This window comes from Pyrgilauda ruficollis, unplaced genomic scaffold (genome assembly GCF_017590135.1).
Source record: "Pyrgilauda ruficollis isolate IOZ18807 unplaced genomic scaffold, ASM1759013v1 scaffold23, whole genome shotgun sequence".
NCBI classification, from domain to species: domain Eukaryota; kingdom Metazoa; phylum Chordata; class Aves; order Passeriformes; family Passeridae; genus Pyrgilauda; species Pyrgilauda ruficollis.
In genome coordinates this window covers 17,270,778-17,288,535 of record NW_024522539.1, presented here as the reverse complement: position 1 = coordinate 17,288,535, position 17,758 = coordinate 17,270,778, and the positions used below count along the sequence as shown (strand labels likewise).

Genomic DNA, 17,758 nt, shown 5'->3' with positions numbered 1-17,758 from the left:
ACCCCAAACACTGCACTTAAACACTTTTGGGGCTGCCAGGAGCTGGGGGAGGTACCCCAAAGATGAAGGGATTTCCTTCCTTTTTTCCTGTGTTTCCTACAATTGCCTCAAGCGCTGTTACAGAGGCTTCATCCCCAGCCGGTGAGCAGAGCTCAGCAGTCAGAGCTGTGTTAATGAGCAATTACACCCAAATTACCTCTAACACCAGTCAGGGAATGGCTTTGTCCCTTCCAGCTTTCAGCACTGTGGAAGAAGCAACTCAAGTCTCTTCTTTCTAACATCTCCATCACTTCTTAAACAGTAAGTCCAGCTCTGGACTGTTCTCTGCAGTTATTCCTACACAGTTTTCACGAATCTCATTTTTTGAAAGCACATTCAGCAAGTGACTTGTGCTTTGCACCACAATTTATCTCCTACTGTGGAGGAACTGGAACCAGAGGGATGCTGGAACTCCTACACAACTCCAGGCAGCAGAGTTGCACCCCTGCATCCTGGCCATTGCAGGGCAGGCAGCAATTCCCAGCCACATCAGAAGGAGAATTTTTTAACTTAGCCCTAGAAATGATTTTCCCTATGGAAATGGTTTTCCCCACGTCCCACAGCATTCCAAGACACAGGAATCTGTTTGTGCTGCTCAGGTGTGACAGCAGCAGTGCCAGCCAAGGCAGCCCCAGAGGAATCCCAGGGATGCAGGGTGAGAGGACATTCCAGCTGCTGACCCTCAAGCCCTTCTATCAAGCTGCCCTTCCCAGGGCTCCTTCTGAGCAGACATCAAATACTACAACTACTTTATCAAAATACTTTGCAGCGTGTGCAAATACCCACAAGGATTTGGACTCAAGTGAGTCAGTGACAAGGTCTGAAGTGCCCCAGCACTGGGCTGGTGACATCCAAGAGGTGAAGGTGCCCATGGGGTGCACTGGTGTGACCCCACCTTTTCATCTTGTAGGAAAACCATGGGTAACACAAAGAGAGGGAGCACGGCCAGAGAGCTGCCCCAGGGCCACCACCCAGGGGGCCCAGGAGATCTTTTCTAAACAAGCCAGCCACACCTGAAAACCACTCACTGAACCCTCTGGCTGTTATGAGATCACTGGAAATACTTTCCATGCTGTGTTCAGATTTCCCTTTTCCTGCCTTCCCCCTATTGGCATATCCAGGCTTCCTCCTGTTTGGCAACAACATTCCAGTGATGCCATCAGCTCCAACACAAAGGGGGAACAGGAATGTTATCTGCTCCAGCCTTATCTGAACCACTGGGGACACTCCAATCCCCTGGGTGCCCACCTGGCAGTGCCACCACCTGCTTCTAAGGGCTGTGGAAATGCAGGGATTCAGAGCCACAAACGCCTGAAGAACTGCTTAAAGGTCAGGTTTAGGCTGTTTTGGCCACATCCAAGTGTTTGCAAGTCCTTGTTGCAGCACCTCCCCGAGGAGAATGCTGGGATTCCAGAAGCAGGAGAGGCACCAGGGGGTGATGCAGGTGTTCCTGGACCCAGTGCCTGCACCCCAGGGAGCTCTGGAGCAGCTCTCATCCCAAACACCCAACAGGGAGCTGAGTGCATCCCCCAGGCCAGGGCCAGCCCAGCCACATGCAGATCCCAGACTCCCTGAGGGGCAGGCAGGGGGTGAGGAGCAGGAATGGGCTGGGAAGGTCCATGAATCAATGAACCCTCCAAGGGAGGAGATGGACCCAGCATGAGAAGGACCTTCCCAGTGGAATTATTCATGGGGACAACAAGGAACAGGGACACCAGTCAATACATAGAGGAGGAGAAGAGAAAGTCCTCCTTGGAAGGACTTCAGGGTGGATCTTAGAGATTTGAAACAGATTTGAAACATGATTTCAGCAACAAAGATCTACTGTAACTAAAAATAGCAAATAACTATTTTGCCAACAGACCTTTTTTGAAAAAAAAAAAAATTACCTAGGACATTCAGATCTCAACACCCCTAATATTTTAACTGTATTCCCTAAGAAACAATTCCTAAGAGGCACCAAATGTTTAATTTTGACTTGAGGTATTCATACAAAACTGTGTACTCAATAAATAATATTTCTCCCATAAATCTATTTAACTGATTCCAGAAAGGTAATAAAGACTTTGAAACTTTTTCTTTTACCTACTGCACTGTTCTCCAAAATTTGAACTTTGGTTCATGGTGTCCCCATGGAAGGATTCAGCTCAGGTCAGGATTAAGCAGCTGTGATGCTGCAAAGAGCCACAGTCAAATCCCACTGATTTCATTATGTTCATCATATTAAAAAATAACAGCAGAACTTGGCTGCAGTGCAATAATGAGCAAGAAATAACAAAATTAGTAAGTTCACACTACACACCAGCCTTCAAATTTTGCTTTCTCTATTTTATTCTATGTTTTTGCTTGTATTAGCAGCTGTGATGCTGCAAAGAGCCACAGTCAAATCCCACTGATTTCATTATGTTCATCATATTAAAAAATAACAGCAGAACTTGGTGCAGTGCAATAATGAGCAAGAAATAACAAAATTAGTAAGGTCACACTACACACCAGCCTTCAAAATTTTGCTTTCTCTATTTTTTGTCTGTGTACTTGCTTGTATCCAACTGTTGTCCTTGTTCAAATGCTTAAAACATAAATGTCTAACAGAAGGGATCACCTGGCTATTGCCAGCTGCTCCCTGAGTGATCCCACACTCAAACAAAGCCACGTCACCTGGCCCAAGTAATTTCTCTCAGACAAACAGCCCAAGTGCTGAAGTTGGTCTCACCAGATCAGCTGTAATAATGGAATTAACTTCTCCCCTTGGGAAAACTCATTTAAAGAAATCTCTGGGACTCCTTCCACAAACTGATGCTTTTGTGCAAAGCTGGAACAGAGACTGAACAGATGTGGAAAGAAGAGGGTGAAAGTAATTTCTGCTTTATAGAATGAACAGAAATGTCCTGAATCTCCTGGATTTCCAAAGACAGCCACCATCACCTGTATCCCTCTGCTGCAAGACACAGATCCACATCTGTTTAAAGAAAACGCCCTCCAATTTAGGATTTTGTAGATTTAATTACTCTCCATGAGCTAATTTAAACTGCAGAACTTTGTGGACTCAAATTTTGGAAGTTTGGAGCTGTGTGGAATTTGGAATGTGTGATTTTGGAAATGTGTCAGGAAGACAAACAGGACAGTGTATGACCAACACCTGGAGGGAAGCACAGCTGGACACAGAGCCACCGAGCAGGGCATCCTTTGGAATGACACCTGCAGAAACCCAGGAGCAAAGGGGCCCAGGGCTGACCCACACAAGCATTTCCCTGGATCACCTCGCTCCAGGGACAGGTCTGAGGGCAAGAACCCCACTCAACACTTGGAATAAATGTTGTCCCTCACACACTTAAAACCCCAAATTCAACCCCCACGCTGAGGAACAGACACTCCCCTACCAATATCCCTAATTTTCCTCATAAATGAAATGGAGATTCTTCCTTATTTATTCCTCTATGTCAACAAGTTTAGCTCGGAGCAGGAAAAACCTTATTTTAAATTTTTAATTGCCTTAGATTAATTTACATCACCACTGGGAGCAAGAGCTGTTATTTACTCTTCACTCAATGCACAAATTGAGTGCAAAAAATTCCCCAAAAATCCAGAACAAGCAAGTGTCTAACTGCCACTCAGTGATTCTGATTTTTAGGGCATTTATTTGGTTCTGTTTCACATTGTGAACGGGCACTGCTGGGTGCTCAATAAACTGGGATATATAAAAATAGTGATAAACACATTCTGACTGGGAGCCTGTGGTTTAAAGGAAGTCATAAAACCCCTCCTGATAACGAGCCCTCCTCCCATTCCCGTTCCACCATGAAATGCTTTGGTGTAGAGGAAACAATTTGATTTTTTCCTGTCTCATAAAACAACCCTTAAAAAGGCGTGACGGCCCTGCTGACGCATTCCAGGGAAAAGGAGCAGGAACCCCCTGGCTCCAACCACATCCCACAGCTCCAGGGGAGGATGGAAAGGGAAAAAAGCCCTGCAGGGATTTCAGTCATGAGACTCAGGTTATTAAAAAAAGGGAAATGAGCCAAACACACCTCACCTGTCCCCAAGGAGTTTAAAACTGCTTTGAAACACATTGTGTCACTGGAAAGAAATTCAAACCATAAAACATATTGTAAAATGCTGGGTATGACCTTCAAATTAAGTAGTGAAGATTCAATTATTTAAATAATTAAATATTTAACAACTACTCCTTAAGAAAAAGAATCAAAAATCCAAACCAAAACCCACATATAGAACCCGAGGCAGAAAATCTGCCTGGAAGTGCCCCCAAAAAACCCTGGCCAGAGTTTCCTCTTACTGTGAATATTCATCAGTGGAACTCCTCAGAAGACCTTAAAAACATCTCTTGAGAGCAGCAGAGCCTGCAAGAGTGTTCTGCACTCTGACTTTTATAATGGCAGCAGAGCTGTGACTTTATTCTCAAATAACGGAGTTCTGTTCAAGCACAGGCCCTGAGGAACAGTGACAAACAAAACCTGAGTCCTGTGCAAAGGATTCAGCTCTGCACAGCCATGGCACACCTGAAGAGCCCAAGATGCCTCTGAAGTTGCCCTGGGCCTTGCCAAGAACTCCTCTGTGCCCTTGGGCCCTTCCCTTCCCTTCCCACAGGGATGCTCAGCTGGCACTCCCAAGGGAAGGGGGTCACACAGTGCTGGGAGCTCTGGGAATGCTGCAATAATCCAAATAATCCCCAATAATCCCAACAATCCCCCCTAATCCTGCAGGCAGGCAGGGCAGGAATCACTGTTGTGCTGGCAGAGCAGGACCAGAACACCCCTGGCAGTACCAAGGCCAGGCTGGATGGGGCTTGGAGCAGCCTGGGATGGTGGAAGGTGTCCCTGCCATGGCAGGGGTGGACAGGACAGGCTTTAAGGCCCCTCCAGCCCAAACCACCCTGGGATTCCATGACCATGCCATGACTATTTCAGGATGTATTTTCAAAGGAACAACACAGTAAGAGCCTGAAGTGAAAGGAACCCAGCAAACACAAATCCTGCTGCTGCTCCCAGATCACTGATAACCCTGACTCTCATCTGCAATATTTCCTCTAAGAGACTGCCATGCTCATCCAAGTGCCTCTGGACAAGCCACCCCGTCCCTGTCTGGGACACTGCAGGGACACAAGGGCAGTAGCTCAGTGTTACCCTACATGGCTTCTCTCCAAAAAGCACCTTGGAAGTGGGACATCTTCTGCTTCTGTTTGGGAGCTGCTGCCACTTGGAACAACCTGGCAGCACCAGCTCTGCCAAACTGGAGCTGCAGCAGATGAGGCTGAACAAGCTGCTGGCTGTCAAAATTGTCCTTATTTCTCCAAGCTCTTTAGAAAAATTATTTAAACTAATTATTAATGGCTTATTTAACTACTTGTTTCTTATACATATCTACCACATTATTTTCCTTCCATTTAGGTTTATAGCTACACAATTAATATTTTTTAAGAGAGAGAAGATCCTCTCAAACCTCCCTTTCCTCTTTTAGTCTATAATCACCTAAAGACCAGCACTGTTAGGTGTGGTACTGGATATTTTATTAAATTCCACTGAATTTCTCTGCTAAAGGCCACAGCTCCTTGCTGCCCACCTCACACCCACCCATTTTTATAGAACCAGAGGAGTATTGAGATATTTGGTAATCTTATAAACTCTTAATTAAGACTTTTCTTCTATTTTAAACCTGTATTGTTCACTTGCTTCCTCATATTTCTAATTCTAACAGAAAAAGTGAACCCTGTGAGTATTTTTAGAATACAACTGCTTTTCCCAGCACAGAGGCTTGGGAATTTGGGGTGCACTTCCCACACACAAGGATTGAAGGTTATTCTCCAGAAGTACATGCTGGGTTTACAGCAAGAGGTGCAACATTTCAATGTGGATCTGCTGTGGTCACTGACCACTGTTAAAAATGCCCAAGAAAAAAGTTTTTAAAGCAGTTTATAAATGTAAACTGGGGCTGAAGAAGGGCCAATGTGGAATGTCCATCCCCAGTCAGCTGTGACCTGGATCCAGGCATGACTTTTCTCCCTCTTTCTTTTCCTTCAACACCTCCAGTGCTGATGTGTGACCAGGAAAACCACACAGAATCCATCTGTCCTTTAAAGACTCTGGATCCACAATTATGAGTTTCTTTTTGGGGAGAAGAAAGATGATAGGAGAAGGGGAAACAACCAGGGAAACAAGAATCCCTCGCTCCAAGCTCTTCTATTCCAGTGAGAACAGTGACATCTTACAGCTGGCCTCAATACTGAACACACATTATTAAAAATTACATTTCTTTGTTGGATTGATGGCATTTCCTTAGGGAATCAACCCCATGAGCCCATACAGGTTATCCTGTCAATAAGGACCAGGGGCTTCTCCCAGCTCCAGAACTTCACCAGCATGAGTCCTGTCACCCTCTCAGCCCCAGTGAAAACCAATCCTGTCCCTTCTCTCCAAATGGCATTCTGCTGTCCCTGCTATTCCTGTATAATTTAGCAACTCTGAAATATAAGCAACCAATTAAGACCAAGCCCATGTTTGTTCTCCCTGCTGGTGTGAGACTGACAAAATCTGATCTTTCCCTTTCCAACACGAGCCTGGGATCAATTACAAATTAAAGGTGTTTCTGTCAATCTTCAGAGCCTGGATATGAGGAATAAAGGCAGAGGAAATGCCTTTGGTAGTCATGACAGATATCAAGCTACAGCTAATCCTGCCCTTCCACTCATCCAGGGATGGAAAAAGTAAAGCCACTCAAAACAACAGCCCTCGTGATCCACTCCTGATTATTTGTATTTTCCTCTCTAAGCAGGAGCCAGGGGCAGGCAGAGGAGCAATCAGCACTGCTTTGTTCCCAGGAAAAAGCACTCCTGACATGACATCACCCAGCCAAGCTGCCAGGAATATGTAAAATATGAGGAGAAACATAACTGGAATGGGTGGATTTCAGTGCTGTTGAGGGAGGTGTATTTGGTGTTAATAATCAGCCTTTCTGGTGGCCAAGAGACTTTTATGGGACTGAGAAACTCTCTCAGGAATTCAGGATTAGCCAGAAGTGACAAAATTGACTCAGAGCCTTCCATACACATCCTACCTCGCTGCACTTCTGCAGTGGGACAATAAATATGGAATAATACAGGTGGAGGACAGCACACTGCTATTAATGTGTGTTGTGTATTTCTCATAAAACAGCCAAGTTTTTTGTTCCTACAGGCCCTTGCTCTGCCTCCACTGAACATTCCTTACCTATCACTCCTTTTCCAACATGACATGGAATTTCTTCAAGCTCCTTCTAGCCATCAAGTCCCCTAGTGAAAACCAAAATTCAAGGTGCCAGTGTTTCCAAGCACAAGCAGCACCCCCACAATCCTTTATTTGTGGGCCCAAACTGAAGTCAGGGCACCCAACCCTGTGTGAATTCCATCAGGAGATTCCCACTTCTCTGCCAAGCCAACTGTATATACAGCCATAAAACAAGAAATGAAAACTAATAAGCACAATATAAATGCTGTTCTGCCTCCCTGCAATTCACAGCACACTGGCAAACATTAATCTATTCCTAATTTAATCTAAATTAGAGCAATTTATTCAAAGCCTGTGCCAGCTTTAAACATGAATAGGCTACTGAGAACTGCTTAACTCCCGTTTCATCAAGTTAAACGTTCAAGAAGTTTGGGATCTAGGGTGGTTTAATCAGTTCTGCTTCTCAATAAGACTATATATTAGCAGGGCCCATAAAGAGGGAATAAATAAAGATCATTTATTAAACAGGAATTGAGACAAGAAATGGAACTGACTGAATTCAAACAGCTCCCAGGCCATTTTGAACAGATATGCAGCCATGAGAAACACAAATGCTGCCTTTCCCTGAGGAATAATAGCTAAGTAATGTAAATTAAAATCAAAATTAAACCCAAAACCCCCACTCTTTCAGCACTAAAGAGGAGCACACACTGCTGTGTTTACAGAAAATTAGCACTGGAGTGTACACAACCGGTACAAACATTCTCTGAGTTTGGCTTTGGCTGTGAGTGTTTGAAGTCAGTTTGTGATTTCAGATGCTGTTTATGTTCCTGAAGCACAGCTCTCCAAATGAGGCTTCCAAGCTGTTCCTGCACCATCCATCTGATGCTGGAGGGCTGGGATGAAGGCAGGGACTTCAGGAACGCTCTCGGCTCTGTGGAGTCCCAGCACTGCCAGGAGTTCTTAAACGTTCCCCATGTGCATCTTGGAATTTGACATTTGCTGCTTTTAAAGCTTGTTGGGGACAAACTTTAATCCTGTGAGTGGAAACCCTCAGGGATATGTGGAGATCAAACAGGAAGAAGCAGGGAGGAAGCTCCCCTGCTACTCCTGGCTCTGATGATGTTCAACCCACTGGATTTTCCATTATGACTTTCAGATCTTCCCACTCCACCAGAGCAGAGGTTCTTCCCCATGTCCCCAGTGCAGCAGAGCCAGGTGCCCTCAGCCCAGACCTGCTCTCCCAGAACCATGGGCTGCTTTGTGCTGCTTGAACATCCAGTTCCACCCCAGGTCCATCACCACCTCCCATTCCCCCAAAATCCACACTTCATTCCTTGGCAGAAAATGTGAATTTTGGTCTGCAAGGCTTTGCAGCCTCCCTGCTCAATTTTCATCTATTTCTTCTCTGGTGGATGCTGAGACTCCTGAAAGCCACTCCTGGAAATCACGGGACATCTTCCCATTTTCCTTCATTAAAATTGGACAAGGCAGAAAGAACATGAGAACGTTTCTGTCTGAGAGAAGAAACAGGAGACCCTGCAGAGGAACACCCAGAGTCCTCCTTTATTGCTCTTTGAATAAGAACAATGTATTTTTATCTTGCTCTGGCATTTCATTCACAACACCCTGCAGATTTTTCAAGTACTTTGTAGTCTCCAAAAACTCCACAGAATTCCATGGACTGAGAATGTTTTCATTCACAACATGTAACTTAAAAAATACTCTAAAGCATCACCTCTATGAGAGAGAGAGCCTGAGAAGGTACATTTGATATCTATGAAATCATCCAAAATAGGTTCTGAGGTGACATGAGCGGAGTCTGCCTCAGGGCTTGAACCAGGCAAGGCCTATTTATGGGATTTTTTACACATGGCAAATACCCAAATGTGTATCTGAGTTTTTCAAAGCAGAGCACAGTTGGCCTGTTAGTGCCAACTTTTGCATTTCTTTCAGTAGGAGCCAAAACTTGTCAACAAGAACTTCTATTTGCCTCCTAAAACAGCATAATGAAGCTTACAGTTATGGAAAACACAGAGTATTTCATCTATCCTGACTGAAATAAGGCTTTTCACATTGCTTTTAAAATCCAGCTATAGCTGGGAATCTTTTTAGTCAGGTCAGGGGAGCTGAAATGGCCTCTGTGTGAGGAATGGGAATCTCCAAGTCAGCCTGAAGTGACTTCCAACAGTCCAGTACCATCTGCAGTGCAGAAATGACAGATTTTCAGCACAATCTTAACTGAAACGTGCTGCCTTTAGGAAGCTTGGATCAGATTCCTGATGTTCTCCACCTTTGAGGAGCTCAGAGAAGCCCCCAGCCCACCCAGCTCCTTTCAGTGCCCCAAGCTTGCACACAGCTCATGGCCAAAGCCTGGCAGAGAGGTACCAACACTAAATGGGATTGTTTATGCAGCTATAGGCCTGGACAGAACTCAATTGCTTAAATAAAGCACTGATTTAGGGCAATAAATGATGGCTTTAAAACTCCCTCCAAGTTAGGATCGATGGAATGTGACTGAGCAGAGGCACTGAGATCATGCAGTGGTGTCAGACTTTACCCAAACAAGGTTTGTGGTGTCAGACTGCCATCAACACCAACACTGGTGCTTCTCCCGGGGAGATCAGCAGGAAACACATCCCATGGAATTGTCAGACCTGGCCATTCCATGCAGAGCACCAACAGCAAGAGGGTCCATCCTCACCCCAGCCTCACAGAGTGTCAGGACCACAGAACAGGTCTGGGGGCTCCCCTGAACTCCAGCCTCACAGGGTCACCTTCACCCAGGCTGCTCAGGGCCTTGTCCAGGTGTGCCCTGAGTATCTCCCAAGAGCAGAGATTCCCAGACCTCCCTGGGCAGCTTGTTGGACTGCAGCTCCCTCCCTGTGAAGCTGCTTTCTCTGATCAGAAATTCCTTTGCTTGCAGCTTTTCCCTGTCCCCACCACCTGCCCTGTGTCCCCATCCCTGCCTGAGCAGCAACAGGGGGTCCAGGATGAATCAAACTCAGCCCATCCAGTACATCACATGCTCCCAGTTTCCATGGTTCTCCACACATCCCATCATCCAGTCTGGATTCCCCCAGTTTAGCTTCAGGGATACCCTCGGAGACAGCACCAAAGGCCTGGCTAAAGGCAAAGCAACCAAAATCTGCTTCTCTCCTCTCCACCACAGGCACAACCATTTCATCTCAGAAGGCCACGGGAGCAGCTGGGCACAGTTTGTCTTTGGCAGATCCATGCTGATGTTCCCAATCATCACCCACCATGTTCCCATAACATGGCCACCAGGGGGATTTGCTCCATAACCTTCCCTGAAAAGGTTCCATATCCAGCTGAGCTTTGTCTTTCCTACATCCCTACACTTCCAGGCAATTTTCTGCCTTTGATTCCAGATTCCCTGGGCTTTCACTTTGTGTTGGAGCCCAGTTGGCAGCTCCTTCTTTATCCCTCCTGGTCTCCTGGACACACACGCTCAACCCCTGCCCTGTGGAGCAAACCATTACTGTGCTTTGGTCCTTGAGGACCAAATGGTCTGCCTCTTGTTAACACAGTCACCTATAGAAACCTGCAAAAAATATCCCAAACAAGCCAAAGCCTCCTGTCTGGGAGCTGAAGGCTGGAATTCTCAGCTCCACTTGCCAGCCAGACACAGGCAATGAATTCCAGCCTACTCTGGAAACTCCATTGTCACACAGAGCTGCCACCCAGCACCCCTGCATGGCTCAAAGCCCACAGGAGCACCAGGGCTATGTTAAAAAGCTCCATCTCCTCCCTGCCCTGCAGGACCCAGTCTCCAGCAGACACACACTGCTGTCCTTCCATCCACTGATCCCTGTGCCAGTGCTCCTGGCTGCCTCATCACCCTCTCCAAAGTGAGGAAACACTGGAATCAGCCTTTGAGGGTGACCCAGTTCCCTGCTTCCCCACCCCTCCTCCCTGAAGAACCTGCACCCATCCCATGGAGCCATCCCCAGATGTCTCTGTGATCCCAAAGCCTCACAGCTCTACAGCTACACACAGATTTCTAATTCCACCTCCTTGCTTCCCATGCTGGGAATAATTAATCAAATGCAGGATACCCTTGCTTGGACAGAGACCTTTCTTCATGAAAAAAACTAATTTTAAAGAAATAGTTCCATAACAAACAATCCTGACATGGCTCCTACAGCAGGGTATCCAACTCATTCACTCCTGTACAATTCACAATATAGTGAAAAAACCCAATTTTGTAGTATAAAAGTACAAGAGCCCCACAAAGCACCCCCCTTCAGTTGTGAAGGTGACACCGTGCATCTGAAAGGATGGTTTGAAATTGTTCTCCCATAGCACAGCATATTTGTTTACAGTCCAAACCCTGCTTTCCACAGTGTTCAGGCATCACTCCTGTTTTTCCCCGGTGCCTGAGTACTCGTCAATGCCTTTCACACAGGGTGACAGGGAACCATCTGCCTCCCTCCTCCTACTTGTTGCCACCTGTTCTTTTCCCAGTCCCCACATGGCAGCGTGAGCAGGGCCAGATTCCCTGGACAAGGCTGGGTTACAGCACCAAGAAACCCCAAACGCCTCTGTTACCCCGAGGATCTCATCCCCCACATGCAAAAGTGCTGTAAAAGTGATGACAAGGAATGGCTCTGCTGTAATTCAGTGTATCTGCTCCATAACTGGGACATTCAGGGGCTGAGCAACGAGGATTGGAAGTAAAGCTAGCTGGGTTTGTGTAAAAAAGGGGGAGGAGAGATTTGAGGTTGCTGAGAAAGGCATTCCCAAGGCACAATGGAGATTCTGGGACAGGCAGGAGTCCTCCTGGGGGCATCTGCAGGACATCAAACCACTCATCTCCTCATCAAGGAGGCAAAGAGAGAAGCACTGAGACTGGAAAGTCCAAGTGCAAGGCAATGAGGTCATTGAGGAACTTCCTTCTCTTAGGGAGAATTCCCAAATTCTTCCTGAAAGGCAGAGCAGGCAGCAGAGCCACTCCAGTGAAATTCTGAAAGGCACTGAGTGCCCAGGGCCAGTATCTAAAACAGGGACACAGCTCCAAATCCCAAAGTGGCTGGAAAGGACACGAGAGGCTTTTCAAGTTCCTTGCAGAATTCTACACCTGATGTTCAGTACAGGGATGAAGAGGATTTAACTCAGACCATTGACCCAAATCTTCCTCCCTCTTCTATCCTTCCAACCTTCTCAATTACAAACACTTGTCCTAAAAGTCTCTGCTCTCAATACCATGATTCTTTCATACATTCCTGAAAAAGCCAGGGTTGTGGATTCTGTATGGCCAATCCCTTTCCAGGTGCAAACTTTTATAAATGTATTAACAGAATTACCAAAGTTTAGAGGAAAAGGCACTCAAGAAGCCTTTCAATTCTGTGCTTTAACATTTCCCACAAATAACTTTCATATGTACTAAAAGCTACCCAGAACTCACCCCAAACACCAAAAATCCCAGCCTAAAACTTTATGTCTGATCCATGATTATATCAAGCTCATTGTAGGAGATGAGAGTCACAGACAGACTTTATACAGGGTTCTGTGGGGCTGTGCCCAGGCTGTGCAGAACGTGAATCACCAAATTCCTGCTCTCTCCAAGTCAGAGATGTGTTTAAACATGGATATCTCCTTTTGCAGCAGATGAATGTTTTCCCCTCACTGCATTTCAAACTTACACTGCCTTCCAGGAGCACAAAGCACAGATGTGGGACTTCACTTGGATGAGAGCACTCACGTGGCCTCCCTGAGAAACTCCCCAGGGCTTCCACTTTCTCATTTGCATTTAGTTCATTCAAGATCAATTTGATAAGCAAAAGGGCTAATGAGAAATGGTTTGTAAATAGCCAGATGTTTGCCAATTCCAGCAGGAAGGAGAAAAGAGAACAGCACAGGAAGGGAAGCACTGCTAACTGGGAAGAACTTTGATGAACACTTAATCAACAGTTTTTTCACTGAAGTTGCTTTTATTGGTAAAGTTGGCATTTCTCACCAGCAGCTATGAAATAATTTAAAAATAAAAGTTTTCTGCATTAATGATTGAAATGTTCAGAATAGTTTTTGCTCAAATTAGGGGTTTGAATTTTCATACCAAGCCAGCTGCCACTACTGCCTGTGATACCTTCACCCTCTTTCCCAGAAGTATCCTTCTCCACTGCTCATGGATTGAGAGAAGGAAGGTATTTTAAACCCCAATATCCATATTTCCTCCACCTGTGAATGGCCAGATTTCACATATCACACCCATTCCTCACGGCACTGCCCATCACAGCCCCCTGCACAGCACAGTTCCACTCAGATGTGTTCCAGGGGTGTCCCACTGCTGCAGAACAGCATCTCAATGGCCCCAGAGTTCCAGGGACACGGCATTGGGTGTGTCTCCACACCCCCTGTGAGACTCCACCACTGCAGCCCAAATCCTCTGGCAGCATGCAAAAGAGAAAGGACATTATGAGCAAAGTCCTTGAGGACAGCAGGATGAGGTGCTGGAGCAGAGCAGGAAGGAGAAACCACTGGACAAACAGCAGGGGAGGGAAAGGCAGAGGAGTGAGACCACAGGAACTCCAGTAACAACAGCGAGAGTCATTTAGAAACCACTGCTGGGAGCTGGGTGCAAGCACAGGCTTGGGCAGGGCTCCCAAAGCCAAGGCCATCCATTATTCAGTGTTTGAAACGTGGAGAATATGGAATAATGCTTCTGCTGGAAGGGGCTGCAAACCACTCAGGTGATTAATGCACAGAGCAGAAATTAAATTCCTTTTAATAATCCTTCTGGCAATCTGATGACAGCAGGGCAGTGCTGGATGCAGACTCCTGCCACTGCTCCATGGCATTAAAGCTCCTGACCCCAGGAGAGAGCACCCTGCATTCCCCAAATCCTTGTGGGGAGTACCTGTGGCTCTTTAGCCAGCAGTGAAACACACCCAGATCCAAAGAGAAATTCAGAGGGAGTAGCAAGTGCACAGCTACTCTACAAAACACCTGGAAAATAATCAGGAAATCTCTCTTTATGGCTCATTCCTAGGTTTACTGTCTGCACACTGGACACCAAAGCCAGGGGCAGCAGATTCACAGCTGTTCAAGGTGTGAAGTTCCATCAAGCCTCCAGCCAAGGCTAAGACTGTTTCTCCTAAATCCTCTCCATCCAAATAAGAAAGAAATTAGCATTTAAAACAATCTCTCTCCAAAAAGAGAACACAAAGCCCCCCTCGGTATAGTTTTAGTATTTTCTTGTCTGACTTGTCTCCCCTCATCCTCTGGGGTTTTCTTCCTTGGGCTTTTAGAAATTATTTTTCATAACTCTGTGACCTGAAAGAGCAAAACAACCTGATGCCTTAGTGATGATATTTGCAGTATCTCTCTTTTGGGGCCTTTAATCAGAACACCAATTGTTCTGCTTTGCCACCCCAGCCAAGCAATGCAGGACACTTAGAGGGAGCACTGGCAGGAGTTCCACTGATTGGAGCACATATTTACCTTAAACTGCAGCTGTAAACCACCAGATGTGCAGCTGCAGCTTGCAGGAATGACAAAGCTCACTATTTTTTACACTAATAGCAGGAAAAGGTTCTGACACTGGAATGACTTTGATATAAAATATTTGGGGTGATTTGGGGTGTGCTCCATAAGTGCTTCTTTTCCAAGTTTGTGATTTTAGTGAATGTTTTCATTTTCTCTATTCTGCTATTGCTGGTAACCCTCAGCATGCAACATTTTGGATCATGTTTTATTATTGCAGCAAATATTATTCAAAATACAGGATGGATCCTGTAGAATTCCTTCAGTTCTCCTCACTAAGTGTACAGAAAACAACAGTGGATCACTCACAGGATTTAAAAAAAAATCACCCTGCTCTAGCTGAGCTATTGACAGAACCCACCCTGTGGAAAGGTCCCTTGGAATGGTCCCTCCCCACTTTTGGCTCTCTGCTGTCACAGTTTATCTTACCAAGGTCAAGTATTATCAGCTGGGCTCCAGCCTGTGCATTTCCAACATCGTTTTCAGCAATGCACTGATAGAATCCTTCATCAGACTTCACCAGCCCCAAAACTTGCAGGTTATGTTCTTTCTGAGAAGCAAAGGGAGAAAACAACACTTAGAAATGGGCTGCAATTGCCAAAACAATGGTGTCAGCAGGGCACGTTACTGTGATAGGAGAAACTTATGACAGCAACTGGGAAAAGTGTGTTTGGGTGTCCCAGATCTCACCTCCCTTGCCCCAAATCCTCATGTTCTAGCAGTTCAAAAAGCAGCAGAAGCTCTCATTAATGGCCATAATTTTCTACCATCACACAGCACTGGCAAATCCTGATGTTTCCCCAGCTGTTCTGGTGGTATTTTGGACCCTGACTGAACCTCACAGCCCTACAAGCCAGGTACACCCAATTACACAGCCATTCATTTCTCAACTGTCTCAATAATGCCTTTGACTGCATCTGAAATCTCCCTGTAGAAGCACCCCTGTGCCAAACTCACCATCCACAGCTCAGTTACATTTCTATTTCAGCTCCTGCTTGAAATTAGAATTTTAATGGGGCACAGACTGCAGCACACACAGCCAGTGGTCATGGTGAGCTCATGACAGTGTATTTTGCCACCCTGTGTGCCTGAGTCTCCTGGAAATTCCAAGCTATAAAGACATCAACTCTTAAAATATAAGCAATGTACATTAAATGGATTCAAGAAACAATTTCTCTTCCAGGTCCCAGAGTGTGGGAATCCATAAAATCAGAGGGTTTTGGGAAAGCTGCAAAAGGCAGGCCTCAGAAACAGCAGAACTGTGATTAGAGCTAAGCAGTAGCTATAAGATTGGTCAGCAGAAAAATTATGTAAGAAGTAGAAAAGTAAGGACAAATAGAACAATGGTCTGTGTATTAATGCTTGGCTAGAATAACTCCCTAAGCTGCTGAAAAGTATATCTAGCAAGATATTAGCAAGTTCTAAGCTTAATAATGGAGCTCTGCGCATTGTGCTTTAAGGCCTACAAGCAGGTATTGTATCCAAAATAATCAAGCATTGTTTTAACCGAAGGGACGTGTGCTTAAAGTGCTTGGGTAGAACTACTGTCAATGTGCTTTTACTTTGTGTGACTGGCCACAAAACTTTTAAAGTAACCTTAAGCTGTAACATTAAATTCTTGGTCTGCTGCCTGGGATATGAGCTAATAGCATCTTCCCATTGTCATAACCATGTAATGAGACTGATGCTGCAAAATAAAACAGCTCAAGGCACGTTCCTAGAAGTCCTGTCCTGTCTGTAATTTGTACACAGCCCCCGGCCGGAGATACTAAACACCAACAGGACAAAAGCAGTTCTACAGAAGAACCCAATTTCCATGACTATGGAGAACTGACAGGCCAAAAACGTGCAAGCTGCCCAGTGCACTCACCACGATTTTGAAGTAGTCACTGGGGATCACCACGTCCCCGTTCTTGACCCACTTGACGGTCGGAGTTGGCTTCCCGGTCACCTCGCACTCAAACACGATGTCCATGGACTCGTGGGCGTAGATGTTCGCAGGGCGCTTCAGGAACGTGGGGGGAACTTCAGGGTGGAAGGAACAAAGGCAAGAAGATGATGTTAGAGCCAGAGAAAGAGACCTGACAGTCCCACACACAGCCAGCTCGACACCAAGAGATGGACTGGGCACCAGTGGCAGCAGAGGCAGCAGGAATGTGCAGCCCAGCTTTGACAGACACCCACACAAGCTGGGAGTTCTTCTAGAATCACTTGTGGGCCAGCCTGGTCCAGTGGAAGGTGTCACTGCCCACAGCAGAGGGCTGGGAATGACATGATCTCTAAAGGTCCCCTCCAACCCAAACCATCCTGGGATCCTGTGGGTTTTTGAGGTTGGGATTGAAGGTATTTGAGACTGTAGTCCATGTTTGGACTCAGGTGTTTATTATTTCTTATCAGTGAAACAGCCTCACAACTAGGAGTTTTGCAGCCTTTCATTAGCAAGGCACAGAATGGCTAACAATCTCTTGTTACAAGGTCTTTTAAGACTAAACTATCCAATTAAGAAATGACACCTAGATTACTTTCCCGTTTAACCCAATAACTGATCCCTCGAAGCTTGCAATGTGGACTTTTCTGTCCAATTACAAAACATCACCCAAACCCATGAAGAAGGAGGAAGAAGAAGGTAAAGAAGAATAACTTGCCTCTGCCTTAAAACTTCTATCTTGGTTCATATTTATTTTTATATTCTAAAACCCCAAATTCTAAGTTTTCCACCCTGTGATATTACACACTTCTAACCAAGAAGGTGAAGAAGAACAACCTGCCTCTGCCCTACAACCTCCATCTTGCTTATATGTATTTCTATATTCTAAAACCCCAAACTCTTAAGTTTTCTGCCCTGTGAAATTACACACTTCTAACCAACTACACACCTGTAATCCCAGTGCTATCAATCAATTTTTAAAGTCTTCTCCACAGCCTCAGGTCAAATGTAGTGCTCTTTTGAGGGTCTGTGCCTTTAAGCACAGAAAGTTTAAAATTCTCAGCATCCA

At 45.6% G+C, this 17,758-nt stretch overlaps 1 protein-coding gene across 5 annotated transcripts in view; it reads right to left on the bottom strand.

Moving 5' to 3' along the window:
• Positions 1-17,758, bottom strand: part of NEO1 (neogenin 1) — a 166,785-nt gene that overhangs the window by 44,126 nt on the left and 104,901 nt on the right. For all 5 annotated transcript variants that reach the window (XM_041469102.1, XM_041469103.1, XM_041469104.1 and 2 more), the window contains exons 6-7: positions 16,633-16,787; positions 15,192-15,312 (exon numbers count right to left, since the gene is read on the bottom strand). In XM_041469102.1, coding sequence (XP_041325036.1) covers positions 15,192-15,312; positions 16,633-16,787 — 276 coding nt within the window. The remainder of the gene's footprint in view (positions 1-15,191; positions 15,313-16,632; positions 16,788-17,758) is intronic.